Source organism: Pseudopipra pipra, chromosome 9, assembly GCF_036250125.1.
Source record: "Pseudopipra pipra isolate bDixPip1 chromosome 9, bDixPip1.hap1, whole genome shotgun sequence".
Classification (NCBI taxonomy): Eukaryota; Metazoa; Chordata; class Aves; order Passeriformes; family Pipridae; genus Pseudopipra; species Pseudopipra pipra.
Window position 1 is genome coordinate 22,560,950 of NC_087557.1, and position 21,634 is coordinate 22,582,583.

The 21,634-nt window shown below is 42.0% G+C and overlaps 1 protein-coding gene across 3 annotated transcripts in view; it reads left to right on the top strand.

The window, feature by feature from the left end:
* GLIS1 (GLIS family zinc finger 1) overlaps nt 1–18,641 on the top strand; it is a 183,072-nt gene extending 164,431 nt beyond the window's left edge. For all 3 annotated transcript variants that reach the window (XM_064665176.1, XM_064665175.1, XM_064665177.1), the window contains 3 exons: nt 10,643–10,827; nt 15,553–15,720; nt 18,185–18,641. In XM_064665176.1, coding sequence (XP_064521246.1) covers nt 10,643–10,827; nt 15,553–15,720; nt 18,185–18,321 — 490 coding nt within the window. In that variant the 3' untranslated portion in view covers nt 18,322–18,641. The remainder of the gene's footprint in view (nt 1–10,642; nt 10,828–15,552; nt 15,721–18,184) is intronic.
* The last annotated feature ends 2,993 nt before the right edge of the window (nt 18,642–21,634 follow it).

Genomic DNA, 21,634 nt, shown 5'->3' on the forward strand with positions numbered 1-21,634 from the left:
GTTTACATCAGAATTGTCTCTGCTGATCTCAGTTCTAGTGCAGTTCTTGGAGGAGACAACAGGGCTGATTTATTGTTTCGGTGCTCACAGACCTAAGTAAAGTCTTTGCCCAACACTGTAGTTAATATTCTATGACAAAATATGGGATCGAGATTGTAACAGGTTTCTAATTGTGAGCCAAACATCAGGGAACGGAGAGTGGAATGTATTTCTGAGCAGTGATTTTAAAACAGGGCATCTGGTTTCATGACATAATTACTTGAAATTTTTCAGGATCTCAAACACCATTTTCTAAACTCAGTCTGCATTCAGCGTTGTCATACCCAGTCCAAGATCCTTGTACTGTATTTAATGGTTTATGCCTACATTATTAATGACTGCTGAAATACAGCCCGTGCATGACATCTTAATTGCAAGTACAGAAACTTGGTGTGAACTAATAGTCCTCGAGTTTCATTTAGCACAGTTTTGTTCAAAGCATTCATCCATTTCACTGGGTAAAATCACTTAATAATCCAGTGCTTGGAGCCACTGGGTTCCAGGACTGTTCCCCCTTTGCTGTTACTCATATAACATACATATGGTTCACAACGGGAAAGAAACACCCAGCACTGCCTTTCTCCATGTGAACTGCTCCAGCCTTCTGGCACACACGGAATGTTTGGCCTCATTTGTCAGCTGTCTCAGCAGCGTTCCTGTTCCAGTCAATGCAGAGGATTCCTGCCCTCTGAATCAAACGATGACAAGGCTGGATCGCAGAGTCTGAGGCTCTGGAATGAACCAAGTGATTACTATCAAAAAATCTAATTACTGAGTCATCAAATATGCAAGACGCCAAAAACGACATGAGGCGGAGTACAAATAGTCTGCTCGAGTTTGACATGAGATTCAGAGTTTGATTTAAAGGCTTTTTCATTTTTTTTTTACAAAAAAGCCCCATGTTAGACCATCCTTTGCCAAAGTCAATACCAAGTGCAGCAGTCAATTTTCCCAAATGTTTTGCTGAGACATTTAAATAGTTTGACGAAATTATCTAAGTCACTTGAAAATGTTCTAACAAAATCTGACTTCATTACCAAATGTATTTATTCTGGCTTTATTCAATATGGAGGGTATTTTTTAAAATTCTGGTATGAAGTGTATGCTACACCAAAAAAAATTTACTTACATTGATATTAATTAAGCTGAAAGTGGGTGACTGAGAAATACTTTGGCACGCAGAAAGTGGGCTTGGCATGATTCGGGCTTAAATATATCTTTATTTTTTATTTCAGGTAGCAAAGGTTTATTTCAGTATTTCTTGTAGCATTTGCCATGTCTGACTGGGTTTCATTTTGCCCATTGCAGAAATAGTCTATTTTGATTTGTAGCAGAATGAAGACAGAAAAACAGCTTTTAGTATTAAATCTTGGGAGAATGTTGCACTTGGCTTCCTTTCTGCTGTTTTTTTAGCTGTTGTTATCCAAGCCATCTAAAAGTGTACTTAGTTTCGCTTGTAGACTATCCCTGTATATTCCAGTTGAGAATATTCAGTGAGATAAATTATCAGCTTAAGTGAAACTGATATGAGTGAAGTTAAGTGAGTTCGAGTGGTGGCACCAGGTTTGGGATTTGCACCAATTTGGTGTAATGACCCAACAAGGTCACTTTGTGGGCCCCGAACACGGTCTCTGTGTGTGTGACTGGGGCTCTCTGTCACTTGTGCTGCCCCTGACAAGCAGCACTTCTGCTCCCAACAGAACCTGGGCACTGGCAAATAATGACTGTACTGGGAAAGTGATGAGTCTCCAAGGGAAAGGGAAACTATTTTTTTATATTCCTGTGGTAAATTAGGTCATTTCTGCTCTGTAAACACAACAGTAAACGAAGAACTAGTGGGATTAAGGCATCTGTGATGTCCATAGGTGGTGATTAATGAGGACTCCGAACCCAAACTCGTGAGCCTTTAACATAAAGGACTAAGTAAGCCAAGGTTAGAGGAAGGTGCTCACACAACTCTCTGTTGCCTGCGCTTCTCACCAGCCAACTGCAACCAGCCCAGACCACAGGCCAGACCCCCCTGAAGTGACACTGACCCATACAAATAATCACAAGAAACAGGACTCTAGAACTATGAAGTGAAAAGAGACATTTTAATCAGGCAGCTTAAACATCAGAATTTTTGTTTGCTTGCTTCTTAGCACCTGTTATTTCAAATATCACAGAAATACTGAAATGTAAAGAGTTCTCTGTTAAAAATTTAGTCCTTCATTTCTTCTTACATAAAGTAACACAAGGTACACAGAGCCTTCCTTCTGCCCAACCCAGGAAAACCAGATTGGAAATCCCTGATATCTTTAAGATTGAAACACAAAGGATAAAATCTTGTGTGTTACATGGGGAGATCTTTTTCAATATGCTGTGCTGTCCCCTTGAGCTGCCAGGATTCAGGCCAGGTAGGAAAATACATTTGTGTTCCTAATTCTCATTACTTTAAGCAACAATTAGGTGTCTTAGCTACTTCTAATTTTTATTAATCTTGTTTATTTATTAATCACGTTAATTAAGTTTGTGAGTTCATATAAATCAATTGACTAAGAACTAGCATGTTGTTAGAGCCTTTGTAAGAAACAAATCTTTGCTCTCTAGAAGTACTTCGGAGAACTAAATACCTACCCAGACTTTGTAACAGAGCAGGGAGATACATCCCTCATTCACTTCATTCCACTGGAGAATACTCTTCATTTATAACAGCATACACAAGTCAGTGTTTTAGTCTTTCTTTCAAAAGCACTAAAACCAATAACAAGAAACAGATATCTCTGACAGCTGAAAACATTTTCAGTGGAGGAAGCCAAGAACCCATCATAATTTATCTCGGTGTTACGGATCTGAGCACGCAAAAGGGGCATCAGTACATCTGTCCAGAGAAAGAACAATGTACAGGTGGGCACTGGGCTCGTGTAACAAAGAACAGCAGTGATTAAAAGCATCTGCTTTCCAATCCCAAGTCATTTATCTCACTGTAGAAAATGTGATCAGAATTCATTTATAATCATGTCCAGATAGGCTTATACAGGTTTCCCCCCTCCCCACCTTAAAGCAAAATTAGCCTTAGCACAGGCTCATTTCAGTGATTACGTGGTTAAGGAGCACTCAGTGCCGGATCCCGGGGTAAATACTGTTTGTCCATCGGCAGAAAGAGGTGGGCATGTCTTTAATTTGTGTTTCTGAGAGGGCTGGAATGACACTCATGAGAGGGCCTTCAGTAGTGCATCTCAAAGGAAGGGCCACGTTGCCTGCCCAGAGGAGACACTGTAGAAAACTGTCTTAGAGTCAGAAATGAGAGTGTTACAGGAGAAGGTGGGGGGTTAAAGGAGTTGGTCTAACTCAGAAGGCATTTAAGCTGCATTCAACCAGAGGTCTTCTGCATTACTTAATGATTTTAGCCATTACTGGTCTTACCTGTATTTAAGTTTATACTTAACACCTGTAAAGCTGATTTTTTTTTTCAAACTTTGTTTTGCTTTTGAAGCAAAACTTCTGTTGGATGTAAACCTTACACACCAAACACAATAGTGTAGAGTGGTGTAACGAGTGATGAAGTTACTCGAACACCTCCCACTATAGTGGCAGCACTTTTCAGATGGCAAACTTGGAGAAAGCAGACATCAGCTACCTGTACAGAATCTACCTGCACCTGGAAGCATCTTGCTGCGTTCTTGCCAGAGAATAATGACCTTAAATGACTGAAATCAGATAGGTCAGTCAAGCATGCAGCACATGCTGGGTAACACTGAGCACACAGTCTCTGTGTTTGATTACATGTCTTGGTAATTGACTTCCTGGCAATCACTTGAACCTAAGGCAGCACTTTTTATTTAAATACGTTTGGATGTTTCTTTGACCACATTAATAAGGATTTTCTTTCACTTTGAAATACATTTTCCTGCTGTATTGTTAGCAAGAATAAGTTTTCAAATTTCCCTTCCATACTCTTCATTTACATCAGAATACACAAGTCAGTGTAGCAGCTTCCACTGTAGCAGTTCATCAACTTCATTTCAAAGGTTTTTGAACAAACCCTTACAAATAAAAACATCTTTTAGATTGGCACAGTTCCCATTATGGTCACTGTGATTAATTGCTTTGCAGAAATTGCTCGTCTTAGGTCAGAACAATTATAGAGATACTCATTTAACATAGAAAAAACGTGTTTGTGTGTCTGTGTGAGTTTGTGTGGATGATGAAGTGCATGACAGATACCGAGTTATGTTTTACGCCCAACTCAGATGTGTATTTGTTAGAAAAGACAGTGTTTTGGGAAGTCCCTCTGTAACCAAAGAGAAGGCCCACACAGAAATCCTCTGAGTGCACCAGGAGAGGACTCCTTTGGCTCCTCTGTAATTTTGAACATTAAATTGGTTTAGTATCACTGTTTTTGGTATTATTAAAAATACTCTAAAGCAATTAAATGGCCTAAGACTCTTCAGTCACATTAAAGACCCCGTGGATAGTGTCCTCCATGATGTTTATGAAGCCCCTCTTCCTCCTCACAGCTGAGAAGCTCCTGCACTCATTGCAGGCACGTGTGGACCCTGCTCAGTGTGGGTAAGTGACGGTGCAGAACTGGATCCAAATAATCCAAGGCAACATTCTGACTGAAAAATAGTATCTTGTGTTTATCTAAAATCCAGAAAAAGGCTGACATTGCCTCAGCCCTGCTTTAAAGATGTCACACACAGGTGTGTCACCAGCAGCAGAGCCAGGGATAGAGCCTGAGTCTCCCCTGGCAGCCACCTCCCCACACTGGGCAGGGGCACAGCCCGAGAATGGAGAACCAGGAGCACAGGGTCCTGTCCTGCAGTCACAGCCCTGGTCACAGCCCTGGCACTGGGGTGCTCACTGCTCATGGAGAAGGGTGAGAAATGCAGTGATGCCCAGCAAGGTGATGTGCATTGAAGGATTTATTACATAGCAGGGAGAGGGGGGGAAGAGCAGAAAGGAAGAAAGAGGGAAAGAAGGAAAAGATTCCTTGCATTCCAGAAATGTAGCCAGAGGCACCTGGCAGTGATTAGTGCAAAGGTTCACCAAACTTCAGATAGAGTCTGTCTTAAAAAAAAAGTCCAGAAAGAGTGAACGGTGTAACTGTTTCCTGAGCATGTGCTGACAGAAATTCCCGTAGGGCAGGACCCAGAACAGAAACACGTGGCAAGAGATTGGGCACTATCCAGAGACCTGATTAGCAGAGCTTTACACATCATTTTTAATATTAAAGGAAGAGATGAAAATCGGTGTTAACATTTTTTTTTCCATTAAAAAAAAAAAATCTCCTGGTCCTGGAACTGAATTGGGCTTTCTCACAGTATCAGTAACTGTAATGCTTGGGGGAGAGGTTTTATGAATGAGCTGGTTGGTGTGCTGGATTTTATGGTAGAACCTCGTCTCATGGAAACTCTCAGTCCTGTGACTGGCTCCAGTACTGCACAAGTCACTTCAGATAAAACGTGGAGCTGCTTTGCTTTGTGCTTCTTACTCTGGTGCTCTACTGGGTACTTTTCTTCATATTAATATGAGTTAAACATAATCCTCAAAGTCAAGATTGTTCGATATGGTGATATGCTGTGCATGAAACTTTGTTACAGAAGGGTCTTATAACCCAAATACACAAAAAATGGTGAGATAAAGGACAGATGTTTTTCAGCCTGGATTTGGTCCAGTTTCCACTGAACTCAATGGGATATGGGTTGAGGTTCTTTGTTTAGCTGAGGAATCTGCCAATCAAGCCATCACATCAGTAAAAAAAAACAAACCCAGACAGTTTTCATATTGGAAACATCCCTTAGATATTTCCATTTGCAGCTACAATTCGTTCCTATTTATGATTCCAAAATTCTAGTTTGAATTTATTTTCATTATTTTTAAATTTTCAATTCCATTCAGTATTTACCAAGTATATACTGTGTGTAGCTTTTGGCAGTCAAGGTCTAGTCAGATTCTCTTACCTTAAAATAGCTTTGCAATTTCTTACTCTGTGTTAATTTGTCCTGGAACTGGTATTGAACAAGGACTGGCTAAAGCAAAGTGTAAATCTGTTTCTTACTCAGACTAAGCACTGTGGGTGAATATAGAAAACATACATCCAGACACTGTGATAGAAAGAAAGAACAATCAATATCGATATGTATTTAATTTTTGGTTCTGATACTGGAACAGGACATTTGGTGTGCATTGTGAAAATACACAAATCCTTAACACCAGTGCCTGCTTGGGGAGGCTGAGAGTGGAGAGAGGATAAATAATTCTAAAGCAAAGTAATGATACTTGTAGCCTTTAGGTGTCTTTTCTCTAGATCACTGCTAGCTCGTGATATACCTTAGTAGTTCCCTCACATAGGCCTTACTTGCAATAATATAAACTTTCACCATCCAAAATAAATTGTTAAAACATGATCCTAAGAAAATTTATATAGAAGTCTTACTGGGATTTCTATTTGACATTCCTAAAGTTATGCACTTATAAAGTGAGAGGAGACCAGATGAGTATCTTCTCTATTATGACTTTTAATTTTCTTTTTTTTTTTTTAAATCCTCCTGTTTAGACTAAGATTTCTGAGTGTCCTCATTGATGTGGTAAATGCTTTGCAGCAGAGGAACTGCCTCGTTGTCTGTGTCTGACACTTGTTTTAATGACCCCTTGTGGGTAGAATCCCACCTGACTGCAGGAGCTCCCACTGGAAGGGCCGTGGAGCCGGTTATTTTCAGGCAGTGCTGAGCACGGTGCAGGAACGTGCCCAGGACCACAGACTGGGTGTGTTAAGGAGTCAGGGTCAGTTCTTCCCATAGTTTTCTGCACTGTGTGGATGAAGGTATCACATAAACAGGATTTTTCTGATTAGTCCTTTTACTCGAGTGCCTGCTGATGCGTCCTCAGAGAGGGACACATGAGCTGTGCAAGCCTGCCTGAAATCACAGCTCCCTCAGGATGGGTGTTGTGTCTTCAGCACCATCCTACATGTGAGGCTTCAAAGGGAATTTGAAAAAAACCACAATACCTGGTCAGTCATCCAAAGTTGGGCCTCCTTGGGCGATCACTTTACGTCCTGAACCACAAGATTTGATTACCCCTCGCTTAGCATGGAAATGTTGGTTTTGGCCATTCAATTATTCAGTCCCTTTTTAAAAAACTAGGTATTTTGTTTGACTCTGTGGCTCCTGTGGCTATGAATGGCACAGGCCAGGGCATGCTGTGTGAGCAAAATGTTCCTTTTGTTCTCAGCAACCTGCTTCTCTCCATGATGCTCCCATGTCTTGGGCAGGGTGGAGAGGAGGCTGGTCCTCCACTCACCCTTGTATGGTCCTGAACAGAAATATTCCATATAGCCAGGAGCCCTCAAATGTAATGAATTAAGGAAGGATAAGGATTTTTTTACATGCCTGTGAGAGTATTTATATGTCTCTCTATATAGCTATATATAGGCACAGATGTATATTAAAAAGCCCCCAAAGGACCTGCAAATTTACAGAATTATACAAATTACAATTAAGGTAAAATATATGGTATATATTTATTATTACTATCCAAAGCAAAGCAAACTGTGGTTGTAGTACAGTATTAACAGGAAATGTGCAGGCTATTAGTTATTGAAACATACATGCCTGAGCTACTGCCTGGGAATTTTTAGTGCATCCAGCTGAGTTCCCGGTGTAAGTCGTTCAGTGTTTCATCTTCCACACAGAAAACATCTCCTTTTAGGCTCTTTTCTGTTGCTAGTGCATTATCTGTTTAATTTCTATCAGGAATGATTCCTCCTCTCTTTTAACAGTCTGAGTATCACAGCAACCTAATTAGTAGGCAGATATTCAGTAGAGAATTAAAACCACAGCACTGGGAGCTGGACAGTTTAGCTGATGAAAAACTCCCTTCAAGCGTGCCAGAGCACATTCACACAGCACACACACACAGAGCAACATTTTAGGGACCAGCTTGAGCTGCAGGGATTGTGATGAATATTTTAAGGAGACAAATCCCCATGCTGACCGCTTTTTCTAATATAGGCAGATTTTCCTGCTGAGCAAAGCCCTTTCCTAGTTAAAAACTGTGCCTTAACTTACAGGAAACACGTTAAATTCCCTGTTTGGGAGAGAGCGAGGTGAACGTGGTGGATTTTTGCTGTGACCTGCTGATTCTGTGAAACCCTTGCTGCAGAGGAGGCAGCCATGGTCAAGTGTTCCACGGAGCTTTCAGGGTTTCAGCTCAGGTTCCTGCTCCTAGGATACTGCTGCCCACAGCCAGCTATGTTTGCTGAGCTCCAGCTCCAGGGCAGCCGTGCCCAGTGGGAGCAGCGAGCTGGCAGCTCCGCGCTCCGCTCAGCATTCCCTGCTGGAGCAGGGCCTGCACCCCTCCGGCCTCGCAGGGGGATCTCACCTCCCTCAACCAGCCCACTGAAAAGCACAAGCTCTGTCACAACTGCTGAGCTCACACACAGGAAAAACAGGAATGCAGGAGAGTGAGTGGGGACAAGCGCTGCTTTAAAAATAACAATAAAAACTGTTAAATTCTTCTCCCATGGTTTAAGATTTAAGTAGCCTGTGGGAGTAGTTAAAATGGGTAGGGAAGCTGGGATTTTCAGTATTCCCACAGCTGGATACCTAAGTGTACCATTTTTGTTCGACAGGCAACATGATTGCATAGAATTTAAAACCACAATGGCTCCCCCATCCCAACAAAGCTCTCGGAGCAGCCCAGCAGGTCTCCATGGGGTGCTGCATTTCCCAGCAGTAGCCAGGACAAGACATTTCAAGAGCAGGCAGAGGAAACCCAACACAGGCAGTTGCAGAGGACTCTCCCCAGAAGCATTTCCCTCCCCTATTCAGAGTGGTTTCTGGCTCATCCCGGCCTTGGAGTTTTTAGTACATCTTTTGTTTCTCTTTCAAATGTGTGTGTGGTCATTATCCATATAAATGTCACTATCATGAGCTCTCTTAGCTATTATCTTTCCAATGAAAACAACTGCAGTCTTTTTAATCTCCTTTCAGATAGAAGCATTTCCAGGCTTCTCGCGGCATTCCTGGCGCGTGGAGCACAATGTCTCCATGTGCGCCGTAGGAGGGGGCTGGTGACCGGGCTGTAATTCCCGATGCTCCTGTGCCGGCGCTCGGGAAGAGCCCGGAGCAAAGGCTGTGTGGGTGCCAGCAGATCGTGTCAGCCCTGCCGGGGAGCAGCAGTTCAGCACAGGCAGCAGTGCAGAGCCTTTGCAGGGGACCCGACTCGCAGCTCGCTGGGGCTGAACTGCTGCGCTGCCGAGACCTGGGAGGAGAAGCTGCGGCCGCGGGAGCTGCCCTTGGCGTCCGGCGGCTGCTCAGGATGAACTCGGCATTTCCCCCGGAGCATCCGCTGCGAGCCAGCCCCGGCTCCGGACAGCGTTTGGTCTCTGCCCCGAGGAGGGCACAGGTGGCCCCTGCATCCCCTGGTCCCTTTTTGGCGCCTCTGCAGCCCCAGGCCTTTACCAAAGCAGAAAACAAATAAGATGATCCTTTTTAGTTGCATGTTGGCTCTTAAAATTGGACTTAACTCCTCTTTATTTTACATATTGCTGGTCAGTGCTTATTGGGAGCGGGGGTGTCTTCCTCACAAAACCCCGTTTTCCAGTTCTTACGTATTTGACTCGAAAATATCCTTGCATCCACTCATTTAACAATCCTAATTTAATTCTTCAGTTCAGTTTGGGGATATTCAGACTCTCCATGGTTTATATTATATGTCTTGTTTTCCTGCTTCGGGAGATGGAATTATTTCAGCATCAGATGGGCTTGGACTGGTTGATTTATTTAAGCTCCTTTTAATAGAGTGTTGCTGTGACAGCTTTTGGCAGTGTTCCTCTGCCTCTCATGGTAAATTTGATTAAGCTGTTGTCACCATTAATTCACAGTTCCCCTCTATTTACCTCTTGCACACTCCCGTGTAGTGCTTAACCCTGAGTCAGGCACAGCCTCACTCCCTCCCCAGGGCCATTCCCAGCTGCTCCAAGAAGCAGTCGTGTGAGATGATGGTTGATGGTGTTTGAGTGGCCTGTGCAATGGCAGAGGAAGACACCAGTGAGAGATGTAATTTTGTTTTAGTTGATTATTTGTATGCCTGCAGTGGTTTGTGCTCAGTAATTCTTTTTTCCAGCTTGGTGACATGTATTATAACCTGCAGAGGTTGTTTTATTTCTATGCCTTGGGACCTGTAGCTGTGAAGTTTCCACAGGGTGGCTTTTGGAGAGGTGGATTTTTCCAGCATCTGAAGGTTCTGGGGCTGCTCAAAGAAATGCCTTTTCTTTTTACCTACATCTTCCACTTCCTTTTCTGGATGTGTATCTCAGATCATGAAATTTTAAATTCAACCTGAGCTGTGTTAAAGTTGCTTACTGAGAAGTGGTGTCATTTTGAGCCTGCCATTATGGCTGGTACAGGAAATCAGTGTAAAGGAACAGAATTCCTTTTCTAAGTCCCTTTTCCTCCTAGCGAATACCTGGAAGTAGCATTGCATTGTTGTCCTTTTTTTTTACAATATAATTTGTACCTGTCATGTGACCATTATGGAGATAATGCCATTGGAGTATTCCTTTTCCCATATTGTGATGTGATATAGGAAGTTTTCCTGTATTTTCTTTTTCTAGGCTTGCTCCCAACATAATCTCTCCACTTGTCAGCCCCCTGAAAGCGTTAGTTCCACCGTCCCTCCTGCAGAAACACGGCTCTCCATCGTCCCACAGCCAGTCACCAAACGGGCAGCAGTTTTCTGGAATTCCAAATACACCTTATGCTCCGTTTCAAAACCAGTCAGTGCAGCAGGGAGCTCAAGGTAACTCTTCCCTCTTTGTTTTTCTTTTTTTTTTTTCTTTCAACTTTTCTAATTCCTACCTGGGGAGAAAGGATTTATTTCACTTTTTCATGCTCGGCCAATACTGTCTTGTTAAGGGACTGTCGGCATTTCAGTGGGAACTCCAGTTTTTAAACTGGATTGATGTACATACAGATCAAATTTTTCAGGCAGGTTCATGCTGCAACATGTCATCATCAAGGGGAAAACTGTCACAACAGCAGATTTATTGCATTTATTCAGGTTTTGCAGTAGATGGCCATGCCCTTCTCCTGACTGGTCATCCAGCCTGGAGAGTGACCCTGCAAGAACCACATAGTCCCAAAGGACATGGCTGAGGCACACCTTGGCAGTGTCCTGCTCAGTCCACTCACAGTGAAGCACTAGACATGAGACTGGACCAAGAAAAAATATTTTCCCATTTACTACTTGGAAGTTTATCATGTGTATTATTTTATATAGTAATATGCAAATGCGCTCTGAACAACTGTAGAGTGCCTGTGGGATTTGAGGACAGGAATGGGAGCAGCTCAGCAGCTGTCCCACTGCTTAATTTAAAACATTTTTTGTTCTGAATTACTCAGCCTTTTTAATTGGGAGCTTATATACCTATTCTGGAGTTCTGCTGAGGGAACTAATTAATGTTCCTGCAATTTTTGAGGCATAAATTAGCAAGATATGTTATTATCACAGATTCTCCCAGTCACAGGAGCTTGCATGTTTAAGAAACATGTTATACAATCCAGATGGTGAGCTGCTTAAGTGTGGTAAATATTCCCAATAAAGAAGTGTGCCGGACATCTGTCTGGCTGCAGGGATAACCTAGCAGATAGGTTTATCCAGGCAGATAAGCAGCTCTTCAGGACTTGTTTCACAGCTGTATTGTCATTTCTATAAGGTCATTTTTGGCTGCTGAAGTATCACATGTGATCAATTTGCCAAGTGAGTAAAATAGGAGGTTTTGCTTTCTCTCACGTGCTCTGGGTGGAGCTGAAGCCCAGATCCTGAACACAAAGCCATGGGCAGCTCCCAGCTGTGGTGGGGTTGGGTATCCCAGCAGTTCCCTCTGCCCCTCATTCTCTGAGTTTTTGCTCCTTGGTTGGACAGGCTTAGTCTGAGAAGTTAAAGTGTATTATATTTAATGATTTGTGCTGAAGGAAAAACTAACTCAACCTGATGCTCAACAGATTATTCAATTTAAAAGGATTAACTCTGTAAGGGAAAAGTGGCAGATTTATGATAGCATATAATGATATATGATTATGTTGCTATAATGAGCTAAATAACTACAAGCCACAAGAGGAAAGTTTAGCAGCTCATTACTACGGCAGAAACAAATGCATAGACAGAACAAGTTTTGAACCACTTAAATAAATTGACTTTATTCCTTAAGAAAACCACATTTCCTTTTGAATGAATTGTTGCTTTCTAAGTGTTGTGTCATGTGGTTTTGAAAAAGCAATAATTTTCCACTTTGGCCAAATGTTGAAGTATTATTATAAATTCATTATGGAAGTGGTCATTCCAAAATCAATTTTGATTAGCAGCCTTTGAAACCAATTATCTGTAACCTGTACTTAGCTGTACTCGCTCGACATCTTGGTTTTTTTCTTTTGCATCTCAGTTCATTAATAGCACATTTTTCTAATGGAATCTGTAATAATTTGGGAGTTTTGAGCTTTTGCCAAAAAAAGGAGCACCATATAAGCCTAGTGTAGAACGAGGCATCTGTACAGAAGCACATAAACATTGTGGCTGTGGAGTTTTTAGGGGATGGCAAGTTTCGTCAGGCTGGCAGCAGAAATATTGATAATGAAAGAATAAGCTGACATTATTTATATGTTCAAACCTAGATGTAGTAAGATCACATGGAAATTATTACATGCTGAAAGAATTTGGCAGGCAATGGAATCCTGAAGTTATTTATACCTGACATGATTTCTTGTCAGAAATTTTATGGAATTTGAAAAGCTGAGATTTATTTGCAAATACGTGTAAATGACATGACATAACAAGATGGCATTTAATAGCCATATTCCAATTATTTGCTCATTACATCATTCCTTTTAAAGCTGCTTGAAGTTTTCTAGGCTGTGCCTTAGAGAAGCAGAGGCAGCCAGTGCACCGTGTGAAGTGGCTAAATGCAGCTTTTCTGTCACAAATTATTTCAGAGCAAAATTTTAACTAAATGTTATGTTTGGAACTCAGTTTATTCCTTTATGAACTGTTATATTTCTACATCTACTGTACATAAAACATTTAATAGTGATCCTTTAAACTGACAGGGCATTTAGTAAATTATTCACTTGAAAATTAACCTCAGAAAATTCTTGATTTAAATCAAAACTGAAGGAAAACCTGAAATCCATGTGGCAAAAAAAATATTGCTGAAACACTTACTGCCGAGTTGGTACTCCAGATTTGCTCTCCTAGAAGGAGCAGGGATGTCTGCACCAGACCAGCCTTCTTGCTTACTTTGTATTTTAACCCCCAGAGGGAGTCTTTTTTAAGAACTTATAAAAAATGCTCCCTGCTTAGTTTACTCTAATCAACCATATGTGGTTGTTAATTGAACCCTTGGCTATGGGATTTGAATCATATCTTAATTATTAGTATTTTCTGTGTGAAGCATTTCAAGAAATCTAAAGGAACCACAACTAATGGCACAAACCCAAAGGGTTAGAAGTTCCACTCATAGTGTCGTGGTTTGTTTTATCTGACCCCTGTTCCTGCTGCAACCTTCCTCATTCCATGGGTTTTTTTGAGTTTGCCTCCTGCATTTATCACACCTGCTAGGCATGTTAGAGCAGGGAAGGTGCACTTCTCTGTATTTTCTTTGGGAAGCACTTAGCAGGAATCCAGCCCTGGGGAACACAGCAGTGCAATAACACTGGCATTTTCCTACACCGTGTCTCCTCATCGGATAGGACAGAGAAAATACACATCATGCCTTCCCTAGGAGTGATGTCAATAGCAGATGTTCTGGGGAAAGTTCATTTTTTTTTTCTAGAAATACATCTGAGTTCTCTCTGCAACCAGTTGTACCTCCTCTGAAGCCAAGTGTCTCTTTTTTTTTCACTGCTCATCTTGAAAAGATGTATTTTTAGAAGGCTTACAGCAAGCAGTTTGTGCCTTGTAAACAGAAAGGTCAGGATAATTATCAAAGCCAATCAATAAAGCACTGTACCTAAACCCACATCAAAAATGGCTTTGCTCCCTCTCATAAGAGCTCTTTGGTTCTTTGAGCCAGACTCTCCAGGCAGTAAACAAAGGTGGCTGTCTATTTATTCCAGGGAAGGACATGCATCATTTAATACTCAGCTTTCCAGATTTCTGGGCCTTCTCCAACATAGCAGCAAATAGGACCAGCCTTGGTACAGTGTGTGTAGAGTCTTTATCTAATAAAGTCATCCACTAGTACTTCACCAGTCATGGAATCAACATTTCAGGTATTTTGTGGGGGATCTCACGCTCTCAAAAAATTAATCATCTAATCCTTGTAGATTCTGCCAAAGCACATATTAAACTGTGAAACTTAAATACAAATCTTTCACCACTCAGTGAGTTCATTGCATTTCTACTCAAGAATTGCCTCACTTGGCCTTATTTATTACACCTTAAGAAGCATGACCAGAGTGAACAGACCCTGAGCTTTGCCTGGTAGTTGATACGAGTGTGTGTGATGCACCTGGAATCAGGAAGGGGTTATTGAGGCAGGAGGAAGGAAGAGAATTAAATCAGGCCATGGCTTGTATGAATCTTGTGGCATGCACTGGGATCATCCTTATGGGAGCAAACAACAATTTCTTTTTAGGATGTGGCACAACTTGTAAGTTGTAAAATTCTTGCCTCGGCAATTCATGTGTCCTTTACTGTTTAATATCTTCTTTTGTTGTCTAAAACTCATTCACAGCTTCTGATGGCAAAACCCAAACTGCTGGGTTTTGGTAATGTAACACTTTTAAAACAAAGCAGGATATCAGAAATGTTGGGTGTGTGGGGAACAGAAGTTCAAACGTGCCCCAAAAGCAGAAAGACCAAGGCAGATCTGTCTCAACACTTCCAGAAGCAGAACAGCCTCTGGCTGAACTCAGTCTTCACCTGACATCCATCTGGAGTCAGTCCTGCACCTCTGGTTCAATTTTACCCACAAACTGTGGCCCGTGTTCAGTGAAAAGGGTTTCATTTGAATCAAGAGCATCTGAGAGAGGTTTAAGGTACCCATAAAGGTATTTCAGATAACAGTGTGTCTCCAGCAGTGCAGAACACACACTGGATGGGAAAAGACTTCACCAACTGAAAACAAAGCTGTGCTATTCAGTTAAATATTGCATTATTGCATTTAAATTAACAGTAACTCGTTACAGAGACAGTTCCTTAGGATCTGAGCATCCTGGATCTGATCCAGTGGAGCACTTACTTTGCTTTGAACCAAGTGGGCTGTTGACTGTGTTCAGCTGATCTGTTGCTTGAAATGAAGCACATCCTTGAGATTTCTGCTTGATGGGGATCACAGGCCACGGCACCTTGTGGGACTGAGTCTGATGCAGCTCTTCTGTTATTACACTTTATAGAGCAGCACAATCATCTTTCCACAGTTAAAACTGAGGAACTAAACCTCCCCCAACAGTAATGGAATACTGTGACAGAAATGGAGTCAGTACCACTGCAGCAGGGTTAAAATGTGTGTGCAATATCTGCTTTCAGGTTACCAAGGCAGCTTTCACTCCATACAAAACTGTTTCCACTATGGAGACTGCTACAGAACAATGGACCAGTCTGTCACCAGTGATGTGCTCACAGGGGAATCCCATTGCTTCAACCCTCTGAGGCAGAATGGCTATCACATACTCAATGCACCTTTAGCTTCAACAGGTAATTTATTCCACCAGTAAAGAATTATCCATATGATATTTTCAGCAGGAAGGGGAAAGAAGACATTTTTACAGTCAGTGTTATTACAAAAATATGTTTGTATAAAAAACTTGAAATTCATTTGCATCTGTAAATATCCCAGAAGGAAAGCAGTTTTCTTTTTATTTTAATCCTGCTGTATTTGACTGATGGACAAAGTCTTCTTCTGATGGATGTCATAGGCAACACACATCTTCAGGAGAGCTTGGCAAACAAGGCACTTCTCCCATTTATTGTGTGGGCTGTTCACTGCACATCTCAGGTGTGCTCAGGCAGGTTTTTATAATCAGGTCAAAGTTATAATTGCTAGATTACTATAATGCTTCAGTATTTTAATAATTTTAATATCCTTTTCTTTTTCTACTTTTAAAACCACAATTAAGAATGGTCAGAATTACTGAAATCAAACGAAAAGTGAGTATTGTCATGAAACACAACCGTTTGCCACAGTCTTTACTGATGCATCTCCAAGGAGGTTTTCTCCATGTCTTGTACTCAAAAGGGCATCTCGGTTAAGGACGATACTGGAAACATATGTTTAAATGCTTTTTGAAATGGGCCTGAGTCAGACCACAAAATTAGAGTTGACTTTCCTGTTTGTTTTGTATTAAAGGAGACTCTGTTCAGAGGGAGCGTGCACGCATTTGTCTGCTGCTCCATTCTGGAAAGTGTGTGATCAGTAACCAACACAAGGGAAACATTTAAGATGATGTTTCAGCTTCAACTCTGAATTCTTTAGTGTTATTCATAAGTTTGATGTTGCTGAAACATAGCTTTTTTTTTCCATGTTAACATCAAATTTCAAGTTTAGATTGACAGCCTGCAGTATTTAAAGAACAGACTAAATAAACTTTCCAAAAGAAATTGTAGCAGCAAAGAATAATACTGTGGCAAGACACCAACTTCAACAACAGTTGATTTTTCTGTCTGGGCCTAAACTATCATGAAATGTTTCTGTTTAATATTTTTGTTTTTAGAGTGGTTATTGAGGCATGCAAATACTTAAAAGGCTGAAACATAAACATATATGAAACATATAAATCTCATCTCATCTTTTAGCGTGTAAAATAGAACCATTCAGGTTTGCAAGATTCATCAAGGCTACACATTAATTTTTTTCAGGCTTTTATAGCACCATTAATATTAAATGAGATCTCATCTCGCAGGAATGCCAAATGTGACTGGCAAACAGCTGTTCCATGAATCACATTAACAGTCAATAAATTTTTATTTTCTGTTCAGGACGTTGGATAGTTTACTCTATCTGCAATCTAATAATGATTTCTGGGGTGTATGCTTATCTTGGGTTTTGTCCATCTGTGGTTGTGTATCCACCCTGTATACAGGCCCATCAAATAGAAATTAGCATAACATAAACAGTTGCAAAACTTACCAAAATACTGGTCACTCTGCTTGGCTGACACAGCACGGGGCAGATCAACAGGCTGAGTTCATCCTCCAGAACCTTTGGACATTCACTGTGTGCCAGATCTCTGCAGACAGCACAATCTGACTGGAGAACTAGCAGGAAGTTCATACGTCATAGGAAAATGCAGAAATGTAAATAAGTAGAGAGTTGGTCTCAAATAATAAAAATATACCTACTGGGAAAATACCCATAATTAAGCTGACAGGTCTCTGTGTATCCAGGACTGGCTGTGTAAGATGCAGGATCTGTCCCTGCCTGGTGGTGCCTGCACAGGTGTGGGCAGGTGGGAAAGACAAGAGAAAGGGTAGGAGACAAACCTGCTCCTTCCCACAGGGATGTGCAGCTCAGGAGGTTTGCACAGGAGGTTTCCCACAGCTGTGAAAGTTTGGCATTATAAAAGGAGGAGGACAGAGAAATTCTCCCCCTCCCCAGTGTCAGCCTGGCAAGCAGCAGCCAGCCCAACCCGGGGAGGAGCCAGTGGGCTTTGGTGGGCTGAGGTGCTCAGCTCCTTCCACTCCTTCTGTGAGCCAGACCTGCCCCAGCCACTCTTCCTCAGACTTGCACTATGTAGGGAGCCACTAAATGTAGGATCCGGATTTCTTCTGGGTCTTAAGAGCAGCTGGGAGACACATGGAGCATTTTTCCCAAGTGCTATTAAAAAAGGAAAATCACAAAACAAGAGGAGTGCATCACTTTGGGTGCACACTCCGTAGGATCTTTCCCAATCATTGTTTTGACACCCTATTCAGATGATGACTGTGCAGTCCCCAGGGAGCCACACTCTGGTCCTTGCCCTTCACTGGCAAGTGCCTGGCTCTCCACAGGATGGGCACTTCAGCTGTGAACACAAACCCTGGAGATCACTCCATGTGTGCATCTCCTGGGGGAGGCTTTAATGGTAAACCCCATTAATGCTGTGCTGTCCTGTGTGATCCCAGGCCTTCCTCACCTGTACTGTGGCACTAACTCGTGTCCATGCCCCTTGTCCCATTCCAGGCTATGACACAATCCCTGAAGCACAGTGTGTGTCCGAAGACATGGTCTCCAGCGGAACGGATGAAAATGGGTTCTTCCAAAACGGCGCCTTTGATCACTGCTTGAATCACATTCCTTCCATCTACACAGATACCTAAAGCAGTGCTGGCCTTGTTTCCTTTATTATACCTATAACTGTGTATGTAATAACAAAGGGTTTGTTCAAGTACTTTTATTTAGTCTGTATCCTTGTATGTGCTCATTTAAATGAACACCTCACATTTACCAAACCATTTTATACATGAATAGTCTGTATAAGATAATATTGGAAACCTGTTCCTTTGCTGTGGCACTTTGAAATTCATGCTTTAAGGGAATGAGGAGCATTTTAAGCAGCTTGTTTTGTATGTTCTCTCAGTAAAGTGTAAATGTAAATTATATAATAAACTTGTAAAGAAGAGCTTTTTCATCTTGGAAAGTATGTTTCCATTTGAGAATGTTGTTCCCTTTAATCAGTTTTCATTTAACTTGTTGGTCAGTTCTTCTCCTTTTTTCTTTTTTTTTTTTTACTAAAAGGACTTTTTTTAATCACAGACCTCATGTATATAAAGATCTACATTTGCTCGGCTGGTTTTGTATTTTCAGTTTTACAAGAAAGCATTAAAAACTGGAAACAAGTGTACTGTCGTTCCTTAACACAGTCTGTCTCCCTGATAAATCCTGATATTACATTATTTAAATGCCTGAGTGATTTTAACAAAGCAGTGACATTTCAGTCACTGTGACATTAAAGCAGCCCAAGTGAACACGATGAAAACCAAGGGCTTCCAGCAGCACAGGCGTCACCTGCGGCAGTTTGGCTCCCTGTCACTGTGGCTGCATTTCCCAGCCTAGTGGTGATTCCTGGGATTCCGGGCATCCTCCAGGGGCTCCCGAGCTGTGCCAAGCAGGCACGTTAGACCTGAGCTTCTGAAAGTGTCCCATGGGGGTCTGTGAGAACAGTAAGGAAAAACTAACTAAAAATGTAAAAAATTGTTCCCATTTCCAAACCCCCGTAAGTTGGGCCTAATAAGTTGTGTCCAGGCTGAGCATCAATCTGTGCCTGTTCATTTACAGCCCAGAGTTACCCAGGCTGCCACAGGGCACCACTGAAAAGCCAAACTGGGTTGAAACCAGTCAGTGACTGAGGGTGGGAGTTCCCTTTTTTCATTTCTTCTCCCTCCAGAAATGGGAAACAGCTCGGGTCCAACATGACACCTGTGTCCCAGTCCCAGAACTCTGCAGCCCAGGATCTGCTCCTGCAGGACCATCCCCATCCCCAGTGCCACTGCGCTGCTCCTGCAGCCTCTGCAAAACCCCTCTGGGAAAACCCCTGGATGCTGTTCCACCACAGCAGCCCTGCACTGAGGCTGATCCAGGCTGACCACAAAGCCAGCATGGATGCACTTGTTTCTCCAGGGCCTGGTTGCACCTTGTCAGTGCACGTGAAGGGGCCTCTGTATCCAATTTAGCTTTCTGTCCTCAAGAACTCTGAATGAAACTCAGGCATCCAGGAAGTTTTACAGTTAGTCACTACAGAATAAGGTTCATGGGGTTATGTGACCCCCCCTCTTCCATACAGGGTTCCTCAAGATCTCTGGCTCTCAAGGACACCCAGGCCCAGCTGCAAACCCGTTAATTGTGGCTGCCTGGCCTGGCCCCAGCAGCCCCTGGCAGCACTGACTCATCACTCCTCTCCCAGAATTAAAATCCATAAAGGCTCCAAATTGTGCCTTAAGCCTACACACGTGGCTTTGCTTCTGATCACTGCCACATTTGGCTTTCTGTCCTGTTGTTTGTTTATTCTGATGCATCAGAGTTTGGGGTTTTTTTGGTCTCAAACATAAGTGGGCAGAACTCGTTCCTAGAACATTAAACAAGGAGGAGGCAGGTAGCTTAACAACTGCCAAGCAGGAAAAACTCTAGAGCTTTTGAAGGAAGACTTAGAAAAAACATATCCAAAGCCCAACAACGCTGTAATGTCTGAGACAAAAATCTAAATAATTCCTGTGCTTCAGTTAGTTGGAAACACAAAAAGGAAATCGTGTCTTAAAAACAAGATTAATTCAATTTCCTAAAAATTAAATAAATTCTTCTAAAAATGACTTTTTTTTTTTAGTTAAAAATATAAACCAACCAAACCTAAACATATTTGATCAATTACAAAAATATTTATGTCACAACAACCAGGCTGTTCAAAACCACACAATGATTCACAAAGGTTTGGGAAACTTAAAGCGAAGCAGCTGGAGTGATGATTTAATTCCACAATCTGTGTGAATCAGGTTTTCTGTAAATTAAAAGGATAGATTCAGAGAAATGCAAAGGCACTCGTTTGAGTCTGTATGGTTTGGAAAGTTATCCATAATAAAACCATTAAAATACACAATAGCCCAAGTTAATGGTTACTTGTGTGCTGTGTACTTCATTATTGCCTTTTATTACATGTAAGTAGGGAAGTATCTCATGTAAGCTTTTCCTAAAGACACAAAGAAACCTTTCAATGGAATTTATTGCTTGGCAAGTTTCTCGTTGTGGTGCTGTAAAAACCCCACCAAGTAATACTTATAATAACTGGGGTAAGGCTTTATATATAATGTAGAAAATTATTACCCTGTGGAATTAAAATGGAACTGCTGGTTCCAGTTGACTGTCAGATACTTTTTCAATCTAAGCAACAGAATTCAACTAATAAATTACAACACTGCTTTATAAATAGCTACAAATCATTTCCCCAGTGACTGAAAACCCCGTTTACCCCGTGTATGTACGCAGGACGCTGTAGGGACGACTGAAATAAGATGACCTTCAGTGGCTGATCCAGCTGGGAGAGAGAAAATGAATTTGAAGTTGACAGTGAAGCACTAAGGCCATTCTTTGGGCTCTCCACCAGCTGGGCTGTGAGCCAAACATTCAGCAGGACTTCGGAGCTTTTAATGGGATCAAGCCCGAGCTTTTCATTTAATGGAAAACCAAAATGCTTGTTCTGTTCCTGTGCAGTGCTGCAGCACCTCACGAGCTACAGAAGTGACCGTCAGAGGTGCCTCTGCAGGTGAGCTGAGATGTGCACACAGCCACAGAATCCTTTAGGCTGGGAAAGACCACCAAGACCATCGAGTCCAGCATGTGGACAACACTGTTTTAATGACCTCATTCCAATGTGGCACCACAGCCCAGGAATGTGCAAGCCCAGAGGCTCAGGTGTGCTGCAGGAATGGCTGTGGCCTGTGGCAGGGATGGGATGTGCTCCCACGGGAGGAATACAGGCGGTGAGTACGTTCTCAGATCGTCCTTTCTACTTATGTTCACACCAAACAGCAGGAACAGTTGCTGCTCGTGGAAAGGCTTCCCTGCTCCTGAGATTGTCCTTTCAACTGCATACATTTTCTAAATGGTGAAGCCCCAAAAACCAAATTCCAGAGCACATCAAGA